The 24,708-nt window shown below is 38.8% G+C and overlaps 1 protein-coding gene across 3 annotated transcripts in view; it reads right to left on the bottom strand.

Annotated features, from left to right (window-relative positions):
- Positions 1-24,708, bottom strand: part of LOC5570553 (E3 ubiquitin-protein ligase Nedd-4) — a 66,182-nt gene that overhangs the window by 28,522 nt on the left and 12,952 nt on the right. For 2 of the 3 annotated variants that reach the window (XM_021851284.1, XM_021851286.1), the window contains exons 2-4: positions 3,822-3,983; positions 2,701-3,024; positions 2,382-2,636 (exon numbers count right to left, since the gene is read on the bottom strand). In XM_021851284.1, coding sequence (XP_021706976.1) covers positions 2,382-2,636; positions 2,701-3,024; positions 3,822-3,983 — 741 coding nt within the window. Of the gene's footprint in view, positions 1-2,381; positions 2,637-2,700; positions 3,025-3,821; positions 3,984-4,093; positions 4,303-24,708 lie in introns of those variants that run through there. The other variant, XM_021851285.1, reaches the window with a different exon arrangement.

Here is a 24,708-nt window from a genome sequence, read left to right as displayed (position 1 = left end):
TTGTCTTTGAATTCTATCACCCCGAATTCCTGAAGACCATCTCTACAAGTTCAAGTTTCTTGAATGGCATTACTTCGAATTCCATTATCACGGGACAATGTCATGCAAGGTAATTATATATTCGGGACAATAGCATTCAGTGTAATAGTGCGTTCAGGCCCGAGGAGGAACAAATAACTCCCCAATAACTTATGCATACCATATTTTGGTATCATACCAAAATTAGGTATTGTTCAGTTGTCAATACCTCAATTTGGTATTATAGTGGTATTGAAAAAAATCTTGAAAACAATTAAAAATACTTCATTGAGGTATTGAACAGCTATTGAGGACTGCTGAAGGTATTGAACTACTATTGAAAAATTTCACTTTTATATGAAAATCCATCAAGTATTATTGAGGTATTACAATACCTGATCTAATTATCAGCTTGGTATTTGTAGAATATGCAGAAGGTATTATTTGAGGTATTTTACCTCTTATGCAGGGCTCATTCATACCTCATTCAGGTTGTAAGTATTGGAAATTATCTGGTATGGAATACCTCAATTTGGTATTCAGTAGTTATTTTCTTCTGCTCGGGGGGTGATGACAATCGGGTTAATGAAATTCGGAGTTAAGATATAGAGTCTTCTCAAGAGAGTTTGATTTTCAAGAGAGACATGTAACATAAAGCTCTGAAAGTGTTATGATTTTAAATTCAATGAAACCAAGTAATAACGAATGTTTCTTACTTTTCTCTTCACGAATAAGCATGTGAATGGATTGATTGATTTATATAAATTTTTTTCACTATTGTATTTATACAGAGATCTAACGTGTTTGTGTAATCGAAAAAACCGAGAAACCCAAAGGTAAAATTGTAGATTTTTGAAAAATATAAATGTAGTAATGTATGCTACAAATGATCACAAAAGTATTGACAGTGGTCTAGAGTTCTATAGTTTGGCCAATTGTGCATTACCCAGCAATTGAAGTTTATGTTCTGAGGCAGTACAAAATTAGCTGCAATAGCCGGTAGCTTCTGCTTCTTCTTATTGGCATTTCGTCCCCACTGGGACAGAGCCTGCTTATCTACTAGTGTAGAAGAATCCATGGAGATATTAATTGAGAAATTACTCTAGCATTGTTTCAAAGTACTGCAGTAATTCGTGGATGTAATGTGGGTGATATATCTTGGAGGAACTCGATGAGGAACCCCTGGTCCAATATATTGAGAATTTACTGTAAGAGTTCTTAATAGATTTCCTGGAATAATCCCTTGAGGAATTTTTGAGCAATTTATGACGCAAACCGTGAACGGATTCATTAAGCAATCCATATGGAAATGGCTGAAAGAATAACTGGAAAAGCGAAGAAGGAAATGCTTGAAGAATTCTTATAGAGTTTCGTGGAAAAATCACTCAACTAATTTCTTCTTTAAAAATTGTGGAATAAACCTTTGATAATTTTCATTTCAAACCTGTATGAAGCTTTGGATCTGCTGAACAAACTACTGGAGAAATCGGTGAAAGATTTGATGAGTAATCTCTAGAGACTGGAATAGTTTATTCTGCGAATCGGATGAGTCTTGACGATTCGCTTTCACCTCGAGTGCCGTGAGACGACTAATACTAATCAAATGCGGGCGTCTCATCTCACCAAACTCGTATATATCTGAGTTTGAAAAAAAAATTGAGAGTAATCCTGTGCAAACAACTGAAGGTAGTTGCGTTGGATTTTATAGAGCAAAGCCTGAAAAAAAAAACTTGTTTGTGTAATTTCTGGAAAAATTTGAGCAAGAGCTCTAGAGTCCCTGACAATTTTTCAGAACAATCCTCTGGAGAAATCGATAGAAGAATTCCAGAAGATTTCCTTTGAGAAATCTGAGAAGAAATTCTAAGAGAATTCGCGTAAGAGGCTCATAAAATTTGTTTGGAACCTATAGGGGTTTGCACCAGGTTTTACTGCAAGGAGAAAGTGGAAAATAGTAACTTTGGGTAAAAAAAGACACATTAGAGACCTAGCATTAAGAATAGTTATTTGGAATAGTAATTTGCACTAAAGTAATTATATTGTATCTAAAAAGAGAGTTGCTACCAGTATGGCTATTGGAAAATTGCGAATGTATGTATAATTTGAAGCTCATTATGAAACCTTTGAGTATAACAATTTCCAACCTGTGTTAAAGTTTGTAGCCGTGCATGTATCCGTTTATCTGTGGACCCTAATCAAATACGCGATAACTCAAAAGACCAATCAAAGCAGTGAGATTCATTGTTTTTCCGATGCCCTAGCTGAAAAACTTTAGAACGCTAAGCACTTAGCCCTTATGATCCCTAATCAAATAGTACCATAGTTCATAGAATTAAAACACGAGCCCCCGAAAATGCGCTACTCACCAAGTTGCTATTGTTGGCACTGCCGCCCCCGGCACCCGAGCTGTCGCTGGGATCGTTACTGATGTGAAATCTACGCTGGAATGCCGCCGCCGATTCGTTGTTACCGTGCTGCGTGGGCACTGCCGTTGGTCGTTCCCACTGCGTCGTCCGGGCAATGTGATTCACGTAGTAGGTGCGCCCAATCGCGTCCTGCCTCTCCTCCCAGCCCGGTGGCAACGCATCCCCGTTGGACGATGTCGCCTGAGCCGAGCGGAGCTACGAGTAGATTAGAATTTCAATAAGAGATCCCTAGTTCTCAGTGTAACCCTGTGGCACTCACCGCTGCCGGGGAAGGTTGATCGGCCAGGGACCATGCGTTCTGATCGGCACCGTCTTGATCGCGCATCACCGCATGGTAGATGTCCAACGAACCGCGAATCTTCGACCGCAGCATGCCGGTGATCTTCTTCGGCCGAAGCGGATAGTTTTTGGTAGCAATGGCCCGACCTTCCTGCTCCCGGGGAAGGTTAATCAACGTTAGCTCGACCATGCCCAGGAAGCCATCGCGCGTTAGTCGGTTTTCGTCGTACACCTGAAAGACCAGCTTGTGCTCGTTTGGCTTCACTCGGAAGATGAATTCTTCGTTCCACGTCGGATTCAGTGTCTGAAATGGAGAAAATTGAGAAATAGATCTCTGACCATCTTTCATTATAGGCTGACTAAAGGTAAATTGGTATGCCTCTTCTAAACCATTTGCACAGTTTGGGGTTTGAAAATCATTGACAGTGGATTGTTAAATCCAGTTACCAGGGAAGAATACATATCATACAAAGCCAGTAAACATCCGAACCAGTACATGAAGCAGAAATCTGAGGCCAAAAGCGCACAAGACTCTTCGAAACACAAAGGCTGCACTTTGAACGATGACGAAACATACGTCAAACAGCTGCTAAAAATCAGCTTCCCGGTCAAAAGGTTCCCGGTTACATCTTTGATGGTGATATCCCAAGTCTACTTGAGATGCTTGAAAAAGCGTGCATTCCAGTTCATCCGCAAGCATAGGGGCAAAGTCATATTTTGGCTCGATTTGGCCAACTGCTACTACTCCAAGGTGGTTTCTGGAGTGGTATGTTGTCAGCAAGATCGATTTTGTCCCCAAGCTAATGAATCCTCTGAATTGACCGGAATTTCGTCAAACCTAAAAATACTGGACAATTTCAAAGCAGCGACTTCGACAAAGCGGCGAGGTAGTCAAGAACATCCAGCAAATGCGGACAAAATGGAAGAAATATGCTGATTTCACTGTGCGAGCTTTAGAAGGCACCATCAAGAATTGTAGAAATATAATCATCTATAAGCTGTAAAGCAATGATTAATGGACTTATTGAATCCTGAATTCAGCTTTTAGTGCGTATCAATTTACTTTTTGTCAGCTTTTATCAGTAAATGTTGGGCCATTACCTTCCTTTTGGTCTTGGTGACCATAGAATCAATGTTGACATCGCCGACTATCGTATTGACGTCCACCTTCACGTACGGATCACTGTTGCCGAAGATGTCCTTCTTGGTCAGCGAGTGAGCGGCCACCACTTTGATCCGAATCAAACTGGTATCTTCGTCGTTCTGCGGAAAATAAAAAATGAAGAAAATATTCAATTGAATTCATTATCTATAATATGTCGTCATTTTTATTCGAGAGCTTACTAAAAAGGAAAGATATAAGTTTAATTTACCCGCAACATCCTATTTCTTCGAGACTGGTGTCGTTGCATACCACGGAAAATGAACGCAAAAATTCTTCGTCAATGACTACCTTACAGCAATCCCTAATTCACATTGCACAATCACAAGACTATCCGTTCGCAGTTCGCGTTTGGCGCTGCCCGATCGATGTGTGCTAACTAAACCAGCGACTTCGTCGTCAGGAAAACTCCATCAGAGTCCCGTTCCCGTTCGATAAACTGAGGTATACTGCCTTATCGCTGATAAGCTCCCACCACAACACGGTGATAACGGTGCTGACAAGATAAGACGGAGCGAATATCTACCCCTGACGAACTTGCGACGAGGATATGGCGTTCGGGCCTTACAGGTATTAGGTAGCCGAACAGAAGTGAGTGACCAGATAGACAACTGGAACTCTAACTGTGAGAGCTTCTGTTCAAAAGTAACATTTCTGGCGAACGAGTCGGTTCCATTGGTTCGTAATTTGTAAACGTTCTAACGATAGGGTACACATTGTGACGGTGCCGCAAATCAGCGATGTGATCAAAAATTTTAATCAGGCATCAGATATCATCTCGAGGAACGTTTCCCGACTAGAGATGGCTCAGTAATATACAATATTGTTTGACGACATAAATTCAAACTGTTCCACAAATGTTTGCGCTGAATAGCCGACCAAAAATTAATCTGAAGTTTTACCCAGAACTTCAGAATTGGTAAAGCTGGCTCAGGGCCAATGAAGTCAAGGATGCTCCATTGGAAGCTAACACATCAGCCAGTTCATTTCCAATGATACAAGAATGGTCTGGTACCCATACAAGGTTAACAGAGTTGACTTGAAATTTCTCAATCTGAGTTCGACATTCCAATTATTACCTTGGATCTTGAGATGACCGAAGCAAGAGCTTCGATAGTAGCGTGACTATCTGAAGAGAAATATTTACATATATCACCTACTCATTAACCCTCAAAAACCTGGGACAACACTGGAGTGCTTCAAAAACTTGTTCTCTAGCTCTCAGAAACTAGACAACCGAATTACGAATTTTTGAAGCTACTTCAAGGAGAAAAGTGGAGCTAAATCCTCCCCTTTTTCTGGAGACGGATGTAGGTGTGGTATATGGCAAAAAAGTTCATAGTTTTCTAGAGGAACAGTAATACTTATCAAAGGGGCATATTTTGGTAGTCCAGAGGCACCAAAACAGGTTCTGGTAGTCCTGGAATCTTTGCAAGGGATGAACGATTCTCCTTTTTTCCTAGAGGCCTATTGGTAACATTATAACACATATATGTTTTTTTTTTCTTGCTAATCTAAAATTGGTCAATCATAATTTCAGACTGATACTAACCGTCTAGACTCTAGAGAGCACAAAATTGGACCAGGATACCCAGGAATTTCTGATAGAGTGCCAACAAGTGCTAACTTAATAAAGATAACTATGTTCAGAAAATTGTTCTAGTTCACTGGAACCTGGTCCTGGTCCATCTGTGGACTAGCATGCATCTGAGTTCCCGTTGAAATATAAAATACTTGGTACCGAAAGTTTCCAAAGTTAGTTGAAGTAATGACAATAAAAACAGCGCCTTAGTAAAGATTGTTATCGGAATTGAAGATTCACGTGGTCAAATTTGGTTCCCGAAATAACCCGAAGGCAGAAATAGCAGAAGGAATTACGTAAGAAAAATCAATATTTTTAGAAATTGACTGAAAGGCACTTAAAGTTAAAATGTACATCAAGTTCTATTAACCACAGCCTTCTTCTTGGCCAGCATTATTAACGTTATGCAAATCCTTAGCACTGAAAATATTCAAATTTCTGAAAAATGAAAGAACAAAATTGATCATAGATTTTCTTGATGGATTCGCACCCAAATTCCTGCATGAACTACTCTATGAATTATTTCAGTATTTTTTACAAGAATTCCATAACATACAGCTCCAGATATTTCTTCAAAAGATTAGTATAGAAATGACTCCAAGGATACCTACCGAAATAGTTCATAGAAACTTCTTGACATTCGTGTACAGATTACTTGATAAATTCTACGATGTATTTTTACAGTAATTTCTTTTTAAGTATCTCAAGAATTTTCTGATTTGATCATTACGATTCCGTTAGACAATTCATAGAAGATTTTTTAAACAAATTATATTAAAGTGGAATATTAAATCTTGGATGGATCAAAAACTTACCAATAATATAACTTCAAAGGAGATTGGGCAAAAATGTATGGAGTTTGGTCCCGGAATGTACACGGATGATTTATATATCATTTGAAAGATCTGAATGAGACAAAAGAAAGTTGATATGGGGCCAAAAATATTCGTCGTGGGAGAAAAAAGTTATGTGTGCTGGAATGGTGTAAGAAGAGGCATGTTTTGGACAGTTCCTATTGAATAATATTTACTTGCGCAAATGTTTTGAATTCGTGCCTATGTATGTGCTTAGGTATGTTTTTATCTTAATTGTAAATATTTTAAAAATGTTGTGATTTGACACAGATTTCAGAACGTTTTGAGTTGCTGAAATGTGAATACTTGAAACATACGGTGATAAATAATATATAAAGATATAGGTATGAGCGTTTCACAAACACGTCACTTTAGGTAACAGTTGGACACAAATATCAAATCGTATTATCCTATTTCAGTGTTCTAGCAATATGTTTGTATAAAACGGCGGTTTACTCATGAAGGATTTTTCAGACTATATCCGTTTTACCATTACAGTGGTTATGTTGTTGTATTCTGTACTGCACTGGAAGAAATACCTCGCTTGTCGTACACAGCTTCAGCGTGCTGGAAATCCGCGCGTCAGTTACCTCACTAATATTTTTGATATCAATAACATTATACTAGCATGCTATTGTTTCTCAGAGTAGGAGATCATTTGAACTAGTAGTAATTGTAGTGTTTGACTGTTTGCTGTGAACAAACTGCCAATAATTCAAACAGCTCCATTGGCGACGCCTGAGCACATGTGGCTCCACAAATGCTTCGCTAAAATCGCTAAATACTCATGAGGATGTCAATAATGTGGATTTTTAGAAGTAATCATACCATCTTCCAGAGCTGCGCGACACACTTGAGCTGGGAACAGCTTTCATCGTGATGAACGACATGCAAAAACATGAGATCGGATGGTGGTCAATCTACAAAAGAGTGTGCATGTTGAGGATCAACGGTCGATCAACGGATGACAAAGACACAGCTGGAACGCAAGTAGGACCGCCACCCATGTTTCCACGTTAAGATCATTGTAGGAGATAAGAACGCCAAGGTTTGAGATGGATTATTGGAAAGATCAGTGCTGTCGGACTGGCAAACATGCATGTCCAATGCTTGACTGTTTTGCCGCCTCTAAGAATATGGTCATTATGGTGTAGCACCTACTTCCAAGATAACCTTCCGTACCAATGGTGATCGCTAGTTATCCACAGCAAATGAAATCTCGAATCGGTCAGGTATTGCTTGATAGATTGCACATCTCCGACATAATCAACGTCAAAATATATCGTGGTGCTAACATTCACTCTACCCACTACCTGATAATTATAAAAATGCGCTCCAAACTTCCTATCGTTAACAATGAACGGTACCGACGCCCACCTCAGCATGACCTTCAGCGTCTGAATTACACGGATGTCGCCACAGCATCTCTAGCAAGCGTAACCGGAATAGGTTTTGCTTGCTGAACCCCTTCTTGGCTATTGTACTACCGGACCGGAGGTTCAAGGCAAAGGAGAGCATTTCAACGTTCGAATGTTGGACAAAAGCAGCCAACCAGATTCCACTTTGAGTGAAGCTAAGGATGACGTTCAACAGCTCAAGAACAACACAGCAATTGTTGAGGATGGTATATGAGTGGAACTCATCAAGATGATCCCGAAAAAGTTGATTGCTTGTCTGCATCGGCTGATAGTAATTACTATTCTTAAGAACCTGGCAGTTATAACATCTGCAAGAAGAGTAGATCCAAGGGGTTAAATACTCTGCCTACAGAAAACGTTAGTGCTTATCTATCTGTCTTTTTTTCTATCTGTAAAACTTGCATAAAAATTGTCAAGGGCTTGTACACAACTTACTGGAGGGTAACAGACGGAGAGAGATAGGAGATAATATAAGATATGCACTCATTACAAAAAAAAAAATAAGTTCATTGGACTCCACGGCATTCGTATACCAATTCGTGAAACGATAATGATTGACATTTTAACTTAAGACTGGTTGAATAATGTAGGAGCTCAGGTGATACTAAACATCCACGTATGCGGTATACAGCGCGAGATGGTTTATACTAGTGAGCTAGATTGCCATTGATTTAAACCCATGAAATCCTAAAACTACGCATATGTTACTGCGTAGCATTTAGCAATAAGCATGTCAACTCACATTTAACGTTTTTTGATGCTGATGATGTTGTTCATTGAGGTTGAGTGGGTTGAGCTGATGGTTTTATTGATCTCTTCGTAAAATTCATCCTGGAGAAATATTTACTTCAGCAAACACAAAACAGGCAGTTCTTTTATAAGACACCACACACTTTTCTTTCACCACTGTTTCCCAATTACTTTTCATCGTATGAGGCTGACTTTTTTTTAGAATACAAGTCGTAATATTACCTTATTACGAACAAAAAATATCGTATGGGTCGGTTAAAAATCCGTTAGGAATTGTGATTAGTATAATGTGGATAGCAGGGTCTGGCAGAAAACTTGACTGAATAAACATATGTATTTTAAAATGATTTTTAATGTTATTACGGTCTAACATGTAATGTTTTTCATCTTTGAATCAAAGTCCTAATTCACTTCTTCAAAACATAGAACATCTAATCATCATATAGGTACAGAAAAATATATGTTTTCATTTTTAATCGATAAAAAATATACCAAAAATATAATAAAATACATAGAAAATCCATCTCGAACCATGCGGAATAACTTTTTTCTCCCACGACGGATATTTTTGACCCCATACCAACTTTTTCTTGTCTCATTCAGATCTTTCAAATGACATATGAGTCATCAGTGTACATTCCGGGCCCAGATTTGCCCAATCTCCTTTTCACCCTGAAATTGATTTCTCTGAAAACTCTGGAAAATATTCTAAAAGAGTAAATAAATGAAATAATCTGGAAGAATCTCTGGAAAAATACGGGATTTTTTTTTAATAATTATAGAATATTCAAGACATTTGTAGTCACACTTTAAAAGAAATTTCTGAGTTGCTCAAAACATAATAAACCAAAGATTATCTATGTCCCTAAAAATAACAAGAGAAATTACTAGTTTTATAAATCTTCTGAACAAATCTTTCAAAGAATTCTCGGAAATAATCTGGAATTAGTCCCACATTGAAATAATTTCTAAAGGAATTTTTGTACGAAAATTTAGAGGTTTTCCTAGAAGTATCTCAAAAGAAATTCCATGACAAGATTAAGTGAGTATTTTTACAGGAAACAATAAAAAGTACATGGAAAGATTCTAAACTTTTCAAAAGAAATTAGAGCGCCTTCAAAGAAAACCCTTAGAGAATGTCTAGATAGATTTTTTTACAGGTATTGTGAAGAATTAGGAAATTGTTGATTCCATGAAGAAAACTAAAAATACAGAGGAATAAGTATAACTACAATTATGATAACATCTGGGGAAATTTATGAAAAATTGAAGAACAATTCCCTAAGGAACTTTTGAAAAAATCTGTGGCTAATTTTTAGTAGAATTAGGAAAATTCAAGAAAAAAAGTATTCATGAGTATTTTTAATAATAATTGAAGAAATTTTCTCTTGTGATTTTTAGCATGACTTCTATGAGAAATCTTTTGAAATTAATTTACCGAAATTCCTTAAGGATTAGTTGGAGCAGTTTCAGACATTCAAAGGGGATTTTTAAATAATCCTTCATAAAAAATAATTAAATCCAGAAAGAATTCGACATGGAGCTCTAAAAACCTTCGCGGGAAAAAAATACTGTAGATATGTATGAGGAAATAAGAAGAAAATCCCTCTAAGGAATGATTGAAAAAATAGAGTTTCTAGTACACTACACTGAGGACAGACTTACAGTTAAAGTCGAAATACGTATCAGTCAAAGGATACAAACTCTAGTGGAATTGAATTGTGTAGTACTAAATTCGATATTCATTTATTTGATTATTGAATCTTAAGTAGTGTTTCAACTTCAAGAATTTCTCTCGGAATTATTAGATAAACCTTTAGAGAGACTCATTTTGTATAATTGTTGTATTAACTCCTCAGTGATTCCAAGCAACATCACCAAAATTTGGTAAATTTTTTAATTCATTTTTTTCTATTGAGCTGAAACTTTGCACGGTTTACCAGTTCCATCTAAATCGTCATTTTCCGATATCAAATCTTCAAGTTGAGTCACGACTAACTTTTCAAAAGGGTGTATGTGAAAATGGTTCAAAAATATTCAAAAAGCTGCACAGCAAAAACGGTTCGTTCGATTGTTAGACAACTAAAGAAACAAAGTTAGACAACTAAATAAAGATTCCAAAAAAATACACACAGTAAAAAAAAATTTTTTTTTGCATTAAAAAACATCATTTTTGTCACAAAAACTCAAATATCTCAAAACCCTATCGGAATACCAACGTAATTTTTTGAGGGAAAACGGTCCATTATATTAGCTATCTACCATAAAAATTTGGTGATGGTAAACCAATAAACAAAAAAGTTATGACATTTCAAACATGTCACAATTTTCACATTTAGTAGAAAAAAAAAAATTTTTTTCGGTGTAAATTATTACGCGAACCGCAGTTTGTTGCTGATTTTATTGTTAAGGGCCTTGCGTGAATTAAACAAGTCGTTTTCATGTATTCATTAGTATTATGTATATTATATGTATAAATATTATGTATATGTATAAATATTATATGTATATGTATATATGTATAAATTAAAATAAATTAACAGATTACACGAAAATAAATTTTTTTTTTACCAGGATATTTTTTTTTGAGTATGATCGATGAGTTTCTAAATGTTATTTATAAACTTGAAAAGTTTTGGATTTGGGTATGCGTTATGAGATCATGAAAACATTTTATTAATACTTATTTATTTATTTATTGTTATTCAATTTTTTTACAATACCGAACACTTTTGCATCATTATCAGTACGGTTCGAGTATAATTTTTCTTTAATTTTATTTTCTGACAATGGAATGAAACAGTGAAATTTTTGGGTTCCTTGGATCGTTTTCGCGTTATTATATTGCTCGCTGAGCTCTGATGCCGTTAATTCGTACTCTTCAGTAGTAGTAAAACAAAATGATAATTTTGTTAAATCTTCTTCTTTTCTGCGATTCGCCCAATCAAATAGTTTTTTTGCAGTTTTAATTGGATGCTCACGTTCTCTGGCTAAACTTGCTCTTGTGGCCATGCGCTTTATGGTTCCTCCAATAGCATCACAAGGACCTTTGCCATGTGACGTAGCAAAGAAATGCCATTCTGCATCAATTCCGTACTTTGATTTAAATTGACATAGGCTCGGGATAATTGACGTAACCCATCTTCGTCCATTTAATCGGACTCACTTTTATTCCAGCTATCCCTTCGTTGAAGCGTTCGATGTTGACCTTCTGGATGCACTCATCTTCTGATTGATTTGTTGAAACAGATGTCGCTGATGGTACCGTGGCAAGACTATCTGCACTTGGTACTTCTGGTAACTCCTCAGTTGTTGTCGGTGCATCTAGTAATTCCTCAGTTGTTGTTGTTTTCGAACTTCCTGCAACCTGATCCACCGATGATGTACAGATTGCCCGTTTGTCAACGTTTAAACGGCAGGACGTACAAATGCGTAAATTTGTATTCAATGTAGACATTGGAGCATAACCAGCCGCTTTCAGTTTATCTATGGTGCTTTCGGTGAGATTTCGTAGCTCTTTCGAACACTTTTTTTCTGCAAACGGCCTGCAACAGTTGAGAAAGCGACTACTCATGTTGCTCGTTAGATTTTAATAAACAAAATCACTTTTAAGTTTTTACTGACTAGTTTGGTGTCGTTTGCTTGACTGAAGAAAAATTTTACAATTAAATCTTTTATAACCATAGTGGTAGTATATTTTTAGCTTTTTCGTGAGTATGTTCATGGTATGTACCTATCATGTTTTTGATGTTGTTGAAGTTACTCGCTTTCTCCCAAATATGATTAACAAAGTCTATTCTCTACCAAGGCGGGTCTATACCCAGGTGTAATCAGATTTTAACTATGTGGAGAAAACCAGCGCCGAGAAAACCGACCTGCTTTACGTATACTAGATCACCTGGGTATAGACCCGCCTTGTTCTCTACGAGGTAAACTTTTTGCAGGTAAACTAGTCGTATACCTGTATAGAAAACTTTTTTTGTAGCTTTTGTCTTCAATATTAGATTTCTTATAGGTTTCTTTTATCAAAAGGTTTCAACACTATTGAGAGAATTTTTCTTCAGTTACGTACAATAAAAAATATGACACTATTTAGATCACAACACTGGATCGCGTCTAACTTTCTAATAGATGCTATAATAGTTATGAATAATTAAATAAAATATCATGAAAACAACTTGCTAACCTCATGTGGTACCCTTAACAAAAAATTCAGCAACAAACTGCGGTCCTAAAAAAAATTAACAATGAAAAAAAAAAATGTTTCACTAAGTGTCAAATTTGTGAAATATTTGAAATGTCATAAATTTTTTGTTTATTGGCTTACCATCACCAAATTTTTATGGTAGATAGCTAGTATAATGGACCGTTTTCCCTCAAAAAATTACGTTGGTAGTCCGATAGGGTTTTGAGATATTTGAGTTTTTGTGACAAAAATGATGTTTTTTAATGCAAAAAAAATTTTTTTTACTGTGTGTATTTTTTTGGAATCTTTATTTAGTTGTCTAACTTTGTTTCTTTAGTTGTCTAACAATCGAACGAACCGTTTTTGCTGTGCAGCTTTTTGAATATTTTTGAACCATTTTCACATACACCCTTTTGAAAAGTTAGTCGTGACTCAACTTGAAGATTTGATATCGGAAAATGACGATTTAGATGGAACTGAAAAACTGTGCAAAGTTTCAGATATTTTTGAAATGGTCGATCAGAATCGACTTGCATGCCTCCGTGGAATCCCTCTCCTTAAAAACTACTTTAGGAATTCATTAATGCTTCCAGACAACTTTCAAGAATTATTCTTGGCAAATTCCTTAATAAAATTCTATGAAAAATACCTGGTGTTATTTTCAAATAAATCTGTAGAGCTTTTCTTGGGAAAATCTTTGAGATTTGCAGTATCACTTACTAAAAAACTCTTAAGAAACTACTCTTTTATGAATTGGACATGGAAGAAAACACCTTGGAAAATTCACTTACACACTTCACTGTACTTTTTGGTACGAGTATTCGAGGAAATTCCTAGATTGAGAAGTATCAAAAGATTGATTCTTTGAAGATCGTCTGGGAATGAATAAAAATACTTAAGGTTCAGCGTTCCGCCATTGTAATCATCGTTATCATCGAAACTTCAAAAGCAATTTTTCTATTCAAAACCAAACATTATTCGATGAAAATTTGTTCACTGTAATTCGATAGGAGTGGTTAGAGTTCGCGGCTAGCAAAGCCATGCTGAAGGTGTCTGGGTCCAATTCCCGATCGGTCCAGGATCTTTTCGTAACGGAAATTTCCTTGACTTCCCTGGGCATAGAGTATAATCGTACCTGCCACACGATATACGAATGCGAAAATGGTAACTTTGGCATAGAAAGCTCTCAGTAAATAACTGTGGAAGTGCTCATAAGAACACTACACTGAGAAGCAGGCTCTGTCCCAGTGGGGACGTTAATGCCAAGAAGAAGAAGAAGAATTCGATAGGAGAATTGAATACTTTGAATACATTTTACTGTAAATTTTCTTGATTTTGAACGAAAAAACTGCTTTCGAAAATTCTGAAATCAATGACGAATCCTGTCCCCTTAAGAGAATTGTTGAAGTGAATCAAAGAAAATTGCATGATGAATATAATTGAGAAAGATTGCAATGGGATGATTCGGGGATGCGGGGCCTTCAGGGAAGTGACCACTTTGAGAATAATTCTGAAACCTTCCTTGCGACACACACAACCTTGTTTGGTTTTACAAAACAAGTTTAATAAAATACATTTTAACGACCTCTAGCATTGGTCACCTTCTGGTATATTTCAGGGATGTGTGCCCTCAGGAAAGTGGCTACCTTTAGAATAATTCTGAAACATTCCTTATCACATCAAACTTCATGAACAGAAGACATTTTAATGGCTTCTGACGACATTGGCCACCTCCTGGCATATTCCGGGGATGCGATGCCCTCAGGAAACTGGCTACTTTTAGAATAATGTTAAAAGCTTCCTTGCGACGCACCTTCATGATTTTGCAAAACAAGTTCAATTTCAAAGACTTCTGGCGACATTAGCCACCTCTTGGCATAGTCCTGGAATGTGGTGCCCTTAGGGAAGAAGCCTCCTTTTGAATAATTGCGAAACCTTCCTTGCGACACAGCACAAACTTCATGGTTTTGCAAAACAAGGTCAATATACGACATTTCAATGACAGGTGGCCTCTACCCTGGGCCCCACTCTTTTCCTTGTAGCTTCAAGAATTTCGTAATTCGGTTGGCTAGTTTCTAAGAACGATCCATTCGAAGAAGTCAAGTCTAATCCCGGGCTCTTGAGGGTTAAGTGCTGACTGAAACACGCATATGAGCAAATTCTGAGCCGTTCCTGAAAAACAGTGAAGTGTATACCAAATGAGTGCAATATTAGCGAGAGTATACACCAACAACACTGCTCATATTCGCATAACAGTCCCATGTATATAGGAGATCGCATATAACAAGGGTGGAACTGGCGGCTCTTTATTGCTACCCCGACGTGTCGCTGGTTCTAAAATGTAAACAACCATACAAAATAACGACCAAACAATGGTGACGGCGTAATCAATTTTCTCGCAAACATCTTTTTCGGGAATTTAGCAGAATTTTCTGATTAAATTGCCAACAGCGCACTGCAGTAGCACGTAGCAAATAACTGCTTGCAAACAATTTCTTTCAAGCGCATTGATTACCTGTAATTTTGCGAAGAATGATTTTTACTTTTCCGCGTTAAGCCTTAAAACTGGTTCTGGACTTAGGTTGGCGGCTTTTCAATTTTACTCCCAGTTGACAGCCGCCCTCCACCCTTGGCATATAATACCATGACCCCACAGTTATGGATCAAATAGTGTGGAGTCCAACCTATAAAATTCAATAAAACGACATGGAAAACGTAAGATTGTAATTTAAAAGCATGAATCGAATCATTTCAAATTGGAACTTCGGTTAGTAAACTGTTTTAAGTGTAATTTTTACATAGGATTGCATAAAAATTAAAAATTGTGTCGGTTCCTGAAAACCATATTATGGATCAATTTTCATATTATGGATCAAATTGTGACATATTACGGATCAGTGCGCAAAATCAAGAGATTTTCAACTCAATGCATCTGTATTGCATGGTATGGCGAATGTTAACAATGTGTCATATATTACTGCCAAAAATAGCAGTGTTAGAGCTGGAAACAAGGGTAAAATGCCCTTTTTATTGTGATACTGCATTGTAGTAACTGAGACATGAACTGTTTTCGCTCCACACCAAGTTTTCCACCCATTTTTGTTTGCAAAAAAATGAAATTTACAAACCTTGATGTTTTATTAGTTTTATCCTTAGTGCTATTGTCCGAAAATGTCGAATCCAATGCATAAAATAGCAGAAATCTACATTCTTTGGAAGTGATCCATAACTATCCTGGTCCATATTATGGATCACTAGTTAGAAGTACTAATATTTGGTATTTAGAATAAAAATTCAAGTAAAATGTTTTCCAAAGATGAAATCATACTAAATTGAAGCGAACGAGCATAAAACATGCTATAACATTTGAATTTTATCACCTGTGGGAGCTTATGAATGCTGACGGCACTTCTTACAGAAAACGACCATATAATGATAGCTGTGTGGTACCAACTAAACATTTGTCAAATACACCGTTATTTAGCGGTTGAATGTTATGCTTAACATTACAAATGGTAGAAGACAAATAGTATAATATGAGAAAAATATGTTTTACGTCAACGTTTATGTTTTGAGCGAGTTATCCGATGTTGAACGCCAAAGTGATCCGTCACTGTGGGTGATCCGTAACTGTGTGGGCATGGTATGTAGGTTTATATTGAAATCACTGTGGAGACATTTTGAAATATGTCTCAGACACGTTATTATTGTACTTCAAGTAGAAGCTAATCATCTCTTAGTGAAAAATCATTCTTCTAAGATTAATAAAGGAAGTTACTTAAGAGGGCAATTCAATATGACGAATGAGAGAAGCACTATTCATGAATTTGTTTGCTCTTATCTAGCTCCATATATGATTTTAGGCCTGCAAGCTTCTGCAAAAATCCCAAACAAAATTAGCCCAAAAAGGCTTTGAATCTTCAGCAACTTCTTTTGATAGGGTTTGAAGAATAGGTTTTCACTATAAGATAATAAGTTTGTACTTACATTACAGTACTATAAACCAACATCATGTTTGGGCCACCTTCTAATCACCTCCAAAAAGTTGAAAATTTCAGAACACTATTTTTACCCAGAAAAATGGTAAAAACAGATATGGGAGATTTTAAATTTTTTGGATGTTGAACCGCCCTAATGTATAGTGAGGCAACATCAAGTAGAACCTTAAGCACAGTCATGGGAACCGTTGGTAACAAAGTTTTTGTTCTAACCGGATCGTTCAGCAGATCGAAAAGCTTTTTTTCAAGCCTTGCGAGTCAACTTGAACGACTCTGGTCCAGTGGAATGCTTGGTCCCTGTTTCAATTTTGTCTACCTTGTTTTGTGAATCTAGCCCGATCAAAATACGGCCATGGAGTCCCTCTTGTAGTTTTCACAGGTAAGCATCCTCATTTGATACATGACAATTCGTAAACTTTCTTTTCAAGCAAAGTGTTTTTTCTGCTCTAGTAGACACTATGAAGCTTTAGTGATTGCCTATATTATATAATCCAAGATTTGCGCCAATTCATTTTGAATTACGACAATTCATTTGAAACCAACCGTAGAGGATGATTCATCATGTACCATTTCATATTTGCTGAAAGAGTAGCAAAACATGGGTTCACAAGGCTATCAAGATAGAACTTCTCCTTAAGAAAGTAAGATCCTTGAACTAAAGGGTGATACGGTCAAAATTTGGTCAATTTTAACTTTTAACTTCTTTCAATTTTGCATTTAAAAAATGTTGCTCCTATTTGGGTTTTAAAATTAAATCTTCAGTTTTCTGTTACCGTCCAAGCAAGAAGAGCAGTGCATCAAAATTTTGCTCGCACATCGCGAAAATCCGAGCTATTCGCACGTAAAGTTAGCAAACCACTAAATGTTGTCAAATCAACCGTTACAAATGTAATTAAAGTGTTTGGGGAACGTTTGTCGACATTCAGGAAGCCTTGATCGGGAAATCGAAAACCGGAAGCCGCTGCGACGACAAAGATAGTAGCCAGTAGTCGTAGTTTCAAGCGGAACCGTAACCTCTCTCTCCGAGATGCCGCAAATAGAGCTAAAAACGAGTGTGACTGTCGACTTACAAGAAGGTAGTGACTCCAAATAACTATGATAAGCAAAATACGACGGCCAAAGCGCGATCTCCGAGGCTGTACACTAGGCCGTCCCTTATTTTTCGAAAATGCAAAATGTTATAAGTTCGTCATTGTAAAGTGCTCGTTTTGGTAAGAAATAAATCAGGTAAAAATTTGAAGTCCGTACGTGGACGCTAAGTGGTCCCCCTTAAAGGTATTAGGTGTAGATGACCTCCATGCGCCAAATCGAGCTCGCTGCTCTAGTGTACGCAACATGTGTACGAAAAGCCACTAGTAACAAATTGATAATCAGAATTGGTAATAGAATTCGAGGTAACATAATATTTTAAACAGTGGATATCTTCATCAGAACTACAAAGGAAACAAACTTCTATGCCGATTATCAACGTGTGCAGGACAATTCACGATTATCAACGTGTGCAGAATTCACGGAAAACTTGAACAAGATTTTGATAGAATCTTTGGAAGGATTTTACATAATCCTAGCCAAAATTACCATTGGTCCCAGAACGTAATTCACGCAGCATTTTGACTATAGACAACATTTTCACATATTCCAGTAGTTTGAAATGAATGCTGTACGAGATTCTGTCGAAGTTCCAGGAACAATTTCAACGAATGTAAAGGATTTCTACTTAACCATATGAAGGAATCTTGCAAAATTTTGAACAGGTTTGTCACGGTATCCTGGGCCAAATTTTCAAATTACTCTACAGAACTCTAAGTTGGATTCTTATAAAATCTAGGATACCATTTTCACAAAGTCTATAGAAGGATTTTTCAAATAAACCTCGAGTAAATTGTGACATAATCTTAAGCGCAAAATTTGCAAAATCCTTGGCAATATTATTATGGAATTTTTTAACATTTCTGCGAGCATTTTTTGCATTCTTCTGATTCACGATCCTTAGCAGCGTTTATCAAGGGCCCAGATAGCCGTAGCGGTAAACGCGCAGCTATTCAGCAAGACCAAGCTGAGGGTCGTGGGTTCGAATCCCACCGGTCGAGGAACTTTTCGGGTTGGAAATTTTCTCGACTCCCCAGGGCATAGAGTATCTTCGTACCTGCCACACGATATACACATGCAAAAATGGTCAATTGGCATAGAAAGCTCTTAGTTAATAACTGTGGAAGTGCTTATAAGAACACTAAGCTGAGAAGCAGGCTTTGTCCCAGTTGGGACGTAACGCCAGAAAGAAGAAGAAGAAGCAGCGTTTATCATTTTCGTTCAATTCAAACAATGAAACTTTATTTCATTTCCGTTCGATTTTACGAAAAAAAATTGGCCCTCCGCACGAAGTTGCTTCTAGGTTTTGGCACACGGCTCAAAAAGGTTGAGCAATCCTGATCTAGGCCACAACAAGTTTAGTACGACCAAGCTGAGAGTCGTGGGTTTGAATCCCACCGGTCGAGAATCTTTTCGTAATGGAAATTGTCTTGACTTCCCAGAGCATAGAGTATTTTCGTGCTAGTCACACGATACACGAATGCAATAAATGGTACATTGACAAAGAAAGCTCTCGGTTAATAACTGTGGAAGTGCTCATAAGAACACTGAGAAGCTGGTTGGAACGTAAAGCCAGCAAGAATAATGAAGGAAGTTTACTTTGATGATTAACTCCTAACGCACCAAGCCGATGTGGAAGAAGAGGACGAAAAAACACTGCATCATGCTGGGGAAACCATGCTCTAATCATCGTTAAAATATAATAAAAAAAAATTGGTTTGCTTAAATACCACCAAACAAGACGATAAACGACGATCATGGAGTACCTGAATCTGTTGATACCGTATACCGTCTAACCAAAATATAAACCAAAAGCACCAACAAACTCTCGGATAGCTAATTCGCTTTTTACCCTTCTTACAACCATAAGAAGGGTATAAAGATCGCTTGAAAAACCGACTTTTGATCCGAGGCCCGGAGGGCCAAGTCTCATATACCAATCGATAGAGCTCGACGAACTGAGCACATGTCCGTGTGTGTGTATGTGTGTGTGTATGTGTGTGTGTATGTGTGTGCGTATGTGTGTGTATGTGTGTGTGTGTTACAAAAAATGTCACTCAATTATCTCAGCCGTTTGTCAACCGATTTAAACACTTTTAGCTCTAAAAGAAAGCTACAACATTCCCATAGAACGCTATTGAATTTCATTGCGATCGGACATTTCGTTACAGAGTTATGATTCAAACAGTATCGTGAAGTACTAGAAAAAGCATATTCTAATATTTTCAACTGTCTGCAATTTGATCGATATCTCAGCCATTTTTGAACCAATTTAAGTTCTTTTATCGGCTAATGAAAGCTCTGACATTCAATCATAAGCCTTCAAATTTTCATTGAAATCGGATTACTAGTTTCAGAGATATCATTGGAAGAATTTTTTTAAGTACTGGAAAAAAAAATTTCTCTGAAATATTCATTTTTTTACATTTTGATCAATTTCTCAGCTATTTTAAATCCAATTTAAGCTCTTTTTTCGTCCTATAAAAACTCGAATATCATTCACAACCATATTGCAATCGAATTATAAATTACAGAGATAAAAATCATTATTTTCAAAAATCTCTAAAATTCCCCTTTTTACCCTTCTTACAACCATAAGAAGGGTATAAAGATCGCTTGAAAAACCGACTTTTGATCCGAGGCCCGGAGGGCCAAGTCTCATATACTAATCGATAGAGCTCGACGAACTGAGCACATGTCCGTGTGTGTGTGTATGTGTGTGTGTATGTGTGTGTGTGTATGTGTGTGCGTATGTGTGTGTGTGTATGTGTGTGTGTATGTGTGTGTGTGTTACAAAAAATGTCACTCAATTATCTCAGCCGTTTGTCAACCGATTTAAACACTTTTAGCTCTAAAAGAAAGCTACAACATTCCCATAGAACGCTATTGAATTTCATTGCGATCGGACATTTCGTTACAGAGTTATGATTCAAACAGTATCGTGAAGTACTAGAAAAAGCATATTCTAATATTTTCAACTGTCTGCATTTTGATCGATATCTCAGCCATTTTTGAATTAATTTAAGTTCTTTTATCGGCTAATGAAAGCTCTGACATTCAATCATAAGCCTTCAAATTTTCTTCGAAATCGGATTACTAGTTTCAGAGATATCATTGGAAGAATTTTTTTAAGTACTGGAAAAAAAAAAATTCTCTGAAATATTCATTTTTTTACATTTTGATCAATTTCTCAGCTATTTTAAATCCAATTTAAGCTCTTTTTTCGTCGATTGAAAGCTCGAATATCATTCACAACCATATTGCAATCGAATTATAAATTACAGAGATAAAAATCATTATTTTCAAAAATCTCTAAAATTCCCCTTTTTACCCTTCTTACAACCATAAGAAGGGTATAAAGATCGCTTGAAAAACCGACTTTTGATCCGAGGCCCGGAGGGCCAAGTCTCATATACTAATCGATAGAGCTCGAAGAACTGAGCACATGTCCGTGTGTGTGTGTATGTGTGTGTGTGTATGTGTGTGCGTATGTGTGTGTGTGTGTGTGTGTGTGTGTGTGTATGTGTGTGTGTGTTACAAAAAATGTCACTCAATTATCTCAGCCGTTTGTCAACCGATTTAAACACTTTTAGCTCTAAAAGAAAGCTACAACATTCCCATAGAACGCTATTGAATTTCATTGCGATCGGACATTTCGTTACAGAGTTATGATTCAAACAGTATCGTGAAGTACTAGAAAAAGCATATTCTAATATTTTCAACTGTCTGCATTTTGATCGATATCTCAGCCATTTTTGAATTAATTTAAGTTCTTTTATCGGCTAATGAAAGCTCTGACATTCAATCATAAGCCTTCAAATTTTCTTCGAAATCGGATTACTAGTTTCAGAGATATCATTGGAAGAATTTTTTTAAGCACTGGAAAAAAAAAAATTTCTCTGAAATATTCATTTTTTTACATTTTGATCAATTTCTCAGCTATTTTAAATCCAATTTAAGCTCTTTTTTCGTCGATTGAAAGCTCGAATATCATTCACAACCATATTGCAATCGAATTATAAATTACAGAGATAAAAATCATTATTTTCAAAAATCTCTAAAATTCCCCTTTTTACCTTTCTTACAACCATAAGAAGGGTATAAAGATCGCTTGAAAAACCGACTTTTGATCCGAGGCCCGGAGGGCCAAGTCTCATATACCAATCGATAGAGCTCGACGAACTGAGCACATGTCCGTGTGTGTATGTGTGTGTGTATGTGTGTTTTTTTTTTTTACACACACACATACACACACCCGGGTGCGTCCAAGTTCTTGCATTCAAGGACTGCCTCCGGACACACGGCTCTCACTTCTACCGTATTACCCATGGCTTTCTCGGCGAGCTCTTTGTAGGAAGAGCTGCTGGCCATCGGGTCTCGTTTTAGCTCCAGGATCATATCTCCGGTGCGGGTGCGCCTGACTTTCCGCACGTCTGACCCCAGCTGTTCGAGCTCCGGGTTTGTCCGCATTGCACGGAGAACCTTCTCGTACGAGTCATCGCTTGCCTTGACTATAAGCGCCTCGCCTCTCTTCCGGCCCTTGAAGAGGCTTTGTTTTTCGGACCTGCTCTTGGTTTTCGTCTTCCGATTTTTTGCCTTGACGATTTCCCATGGGGTATCGTTGCCTTCCTTGGTGGTTGCTGCGTTCGCTGGGCCTGACTCGTTGACGCGAGTGTCCTTATGTTTTTTGGAACCACCCGGTCTTGCATCTCCTGGTGATGCTCTTGGCCTCTTCGGTGTGAAGGGCACGCTCTCCGTCCTCTGGGATTTGTCCCTCTTTGCGTTGGTTTCGCTCGCAAAAGTAATTGGCACCGCCGTTTGTTGAATCGGCACTTGCCTTATTTCTAAGGCAGTCTTGGCCGCCGACAACTCCTTCTCAGTCGATTCCACTTTCTGTGCAACGGCCGTCCATTCCTTGACAGCTAGTCCAAGGGTTCCTTGGATCTTCAACACCAAAGTCTTGATGTCTTTGTGCACATTACTTCTTTTATCGACGAACTCGTGCAATTCGTCCACCAGTTTCTTGGCTGCTACAACTCTCGGTAGCTTTGGCACCTTCGACCATGCACTGGCCTGAGCCTGTTGCTGCTGCTGAAGCTGTTGCTGCTGCTCTCGAGGCTGCTGCTGCTGCTGCTGCTGTTGAAGCTGCCGCTGTATCTGCTGCTCCTCCTGATTGCGCTGCTGCTGCCCTAGCTGCGATGGTGGTGACCGTACTAAGCCACCTTTGGCGAAAGGGTTCGCCGCGCCTTCTTCGATTTCAATTATACTCTCTTCCATTCTTCAGGGTCCCCCCTCTGGGCCGCTATCATTTCCCGCCGTACGTAGTCGCCTTTCATGATCCCATGGTTATCTTTGCAAGCAGGGAGGCCATGCAAGGGTTGACACGATCCCTTATGAGAATCGTGTTCAGAGCCGGATCGGCGTAGATCGGGGTTTAGTCATCCGAGCCTAGTACTCATCACTTAAGATGGACGGGATCCGAACGTATCCAGAGGCCTGCCAAGGTTTTACCGGGACGGGGGCAATCGCACCATTAGCCTATTCGCCGTTTCAAGATGGTATCACCCATCCTTACTCGGGGAATAGAATAACACGACTGTCAGCTCTGTGTCGCAATGTGGTGTGTAATCCGTAATCCGTGTCCTGTCTGTTCTTCCAATGATATCTCTGAAACTAGTAATCCGATTTTTTTTTCCATCGTGCGCCAGAGTGTCGGACTCTTTTATACCGACTAAAGTCCACCTTCGCCCACGAGCCATTCCCCCCGGAACTGCCTCTTGGCATTACTTCATGGGGGAGGCTATTGTGCTAACCACTGCACTGCTCCTTGCTTCTTACGCTCCTGTACTTCCCTTGCTCTCTTCGTACTGCTGGCATCACGCCAGGGCCATGTTTCTACTGCCGCTTCTGTCATTGCTACGCTTCGTTGCTCTACTGCGACGTGTTTGGGGCTGGCATCTCGCCAGAGCCCTGCGCAACTTTTGCGCCTGCTGCTAATTCGCCGATTCTCGAGTTCTCCAGGTTGGACCAGTTGGATGCCGAGGTCGGTCCAGCGATACCGGTTGGAGGGTAGCTTCCGGTTCACTGGCGCCCCGACGACCCAAAACTGGTGGTTGTCACGATCGCTACTCGGCATAGTCCCCGACGGTGGATCTAGCCTACACCAGCGGAGAGTTCCTAACGTAGGAATGTCTCCCGAAACCGTTAACGTTACGCGTTTGTTCCCGCTTCACTGCTGCTGACCGGTGAAGTGCCGAGGTCGATCCAGCGATTCCGGTTGGAGGATGGCTTCCGGTTCACTGGTGCCCCGACGACTTAAGCCGGTGACTCGCTACGGACTACTCAGAATAGTCCCCGACGGTGGATCTATCCTACTCCGACGAAGATTTCCCCGACGGCGGAAGATCTCCCGAACCGATGCTTTCCGGGCTGATGCCGAGGTCGGTTCTGCGATTCCGGTGGAGAGAAACTTCCGGTTCACAGGCGCCTCGACGACCATTTGCCGGTGCAACTACGCGTTCTACTCAGTTAGTCCCCGACGGTGAACTTAACCTACTCCGAAGCTGACCGGGCAGATGCCGAGGTCGGCCCTGCGATTCCGGTGGAGGGAAACTTCCGGTTCACAGGCGCCCCGACGACCATTTGCCGGAGCTGTTTCGCGATCTACTCGGCTAGTCCCCGGCGGAAGGACATAGCCTACTCCGACGCGATGTTGGTCGGTAAGTGCCGAGGTCGGTCCTGCAATTCCGGTTGGAGAATGACTTCCGGTTTGCAGGCGCCTCGACGACTTATTACCGATATTACGTTACTCCCGCTCTACTCGGTCTAGTCCCCGGCGGAGGATCTAGCCTACTCCGGTCGCGCCAGTAGGTCTCCTTCATATGCTCGCTTCAACAGGCTGGCTTGTCAAGCGCCAAGGTCGGTCCGCCGATTCCGGCTGCCCCAACGA

Source organism: Aedes aegypti, chromosome 3 (genome assembly GCF_002204515.2).
Source record: "Aedes aegypti strain LVP_AGWG chromosome 3, AaegL5.0 Primary Assembly, whole genome shotgun sequence".
Taxonomy (NCBI): Eukaryota; Metazoa; Arthropoda; class Insecta; order Diptera; family Culicidae; genus Aedes; species Aedes aegypti.
This window is presented reverse-complemented; position numbering and strand designations above follow the sequence as displayed.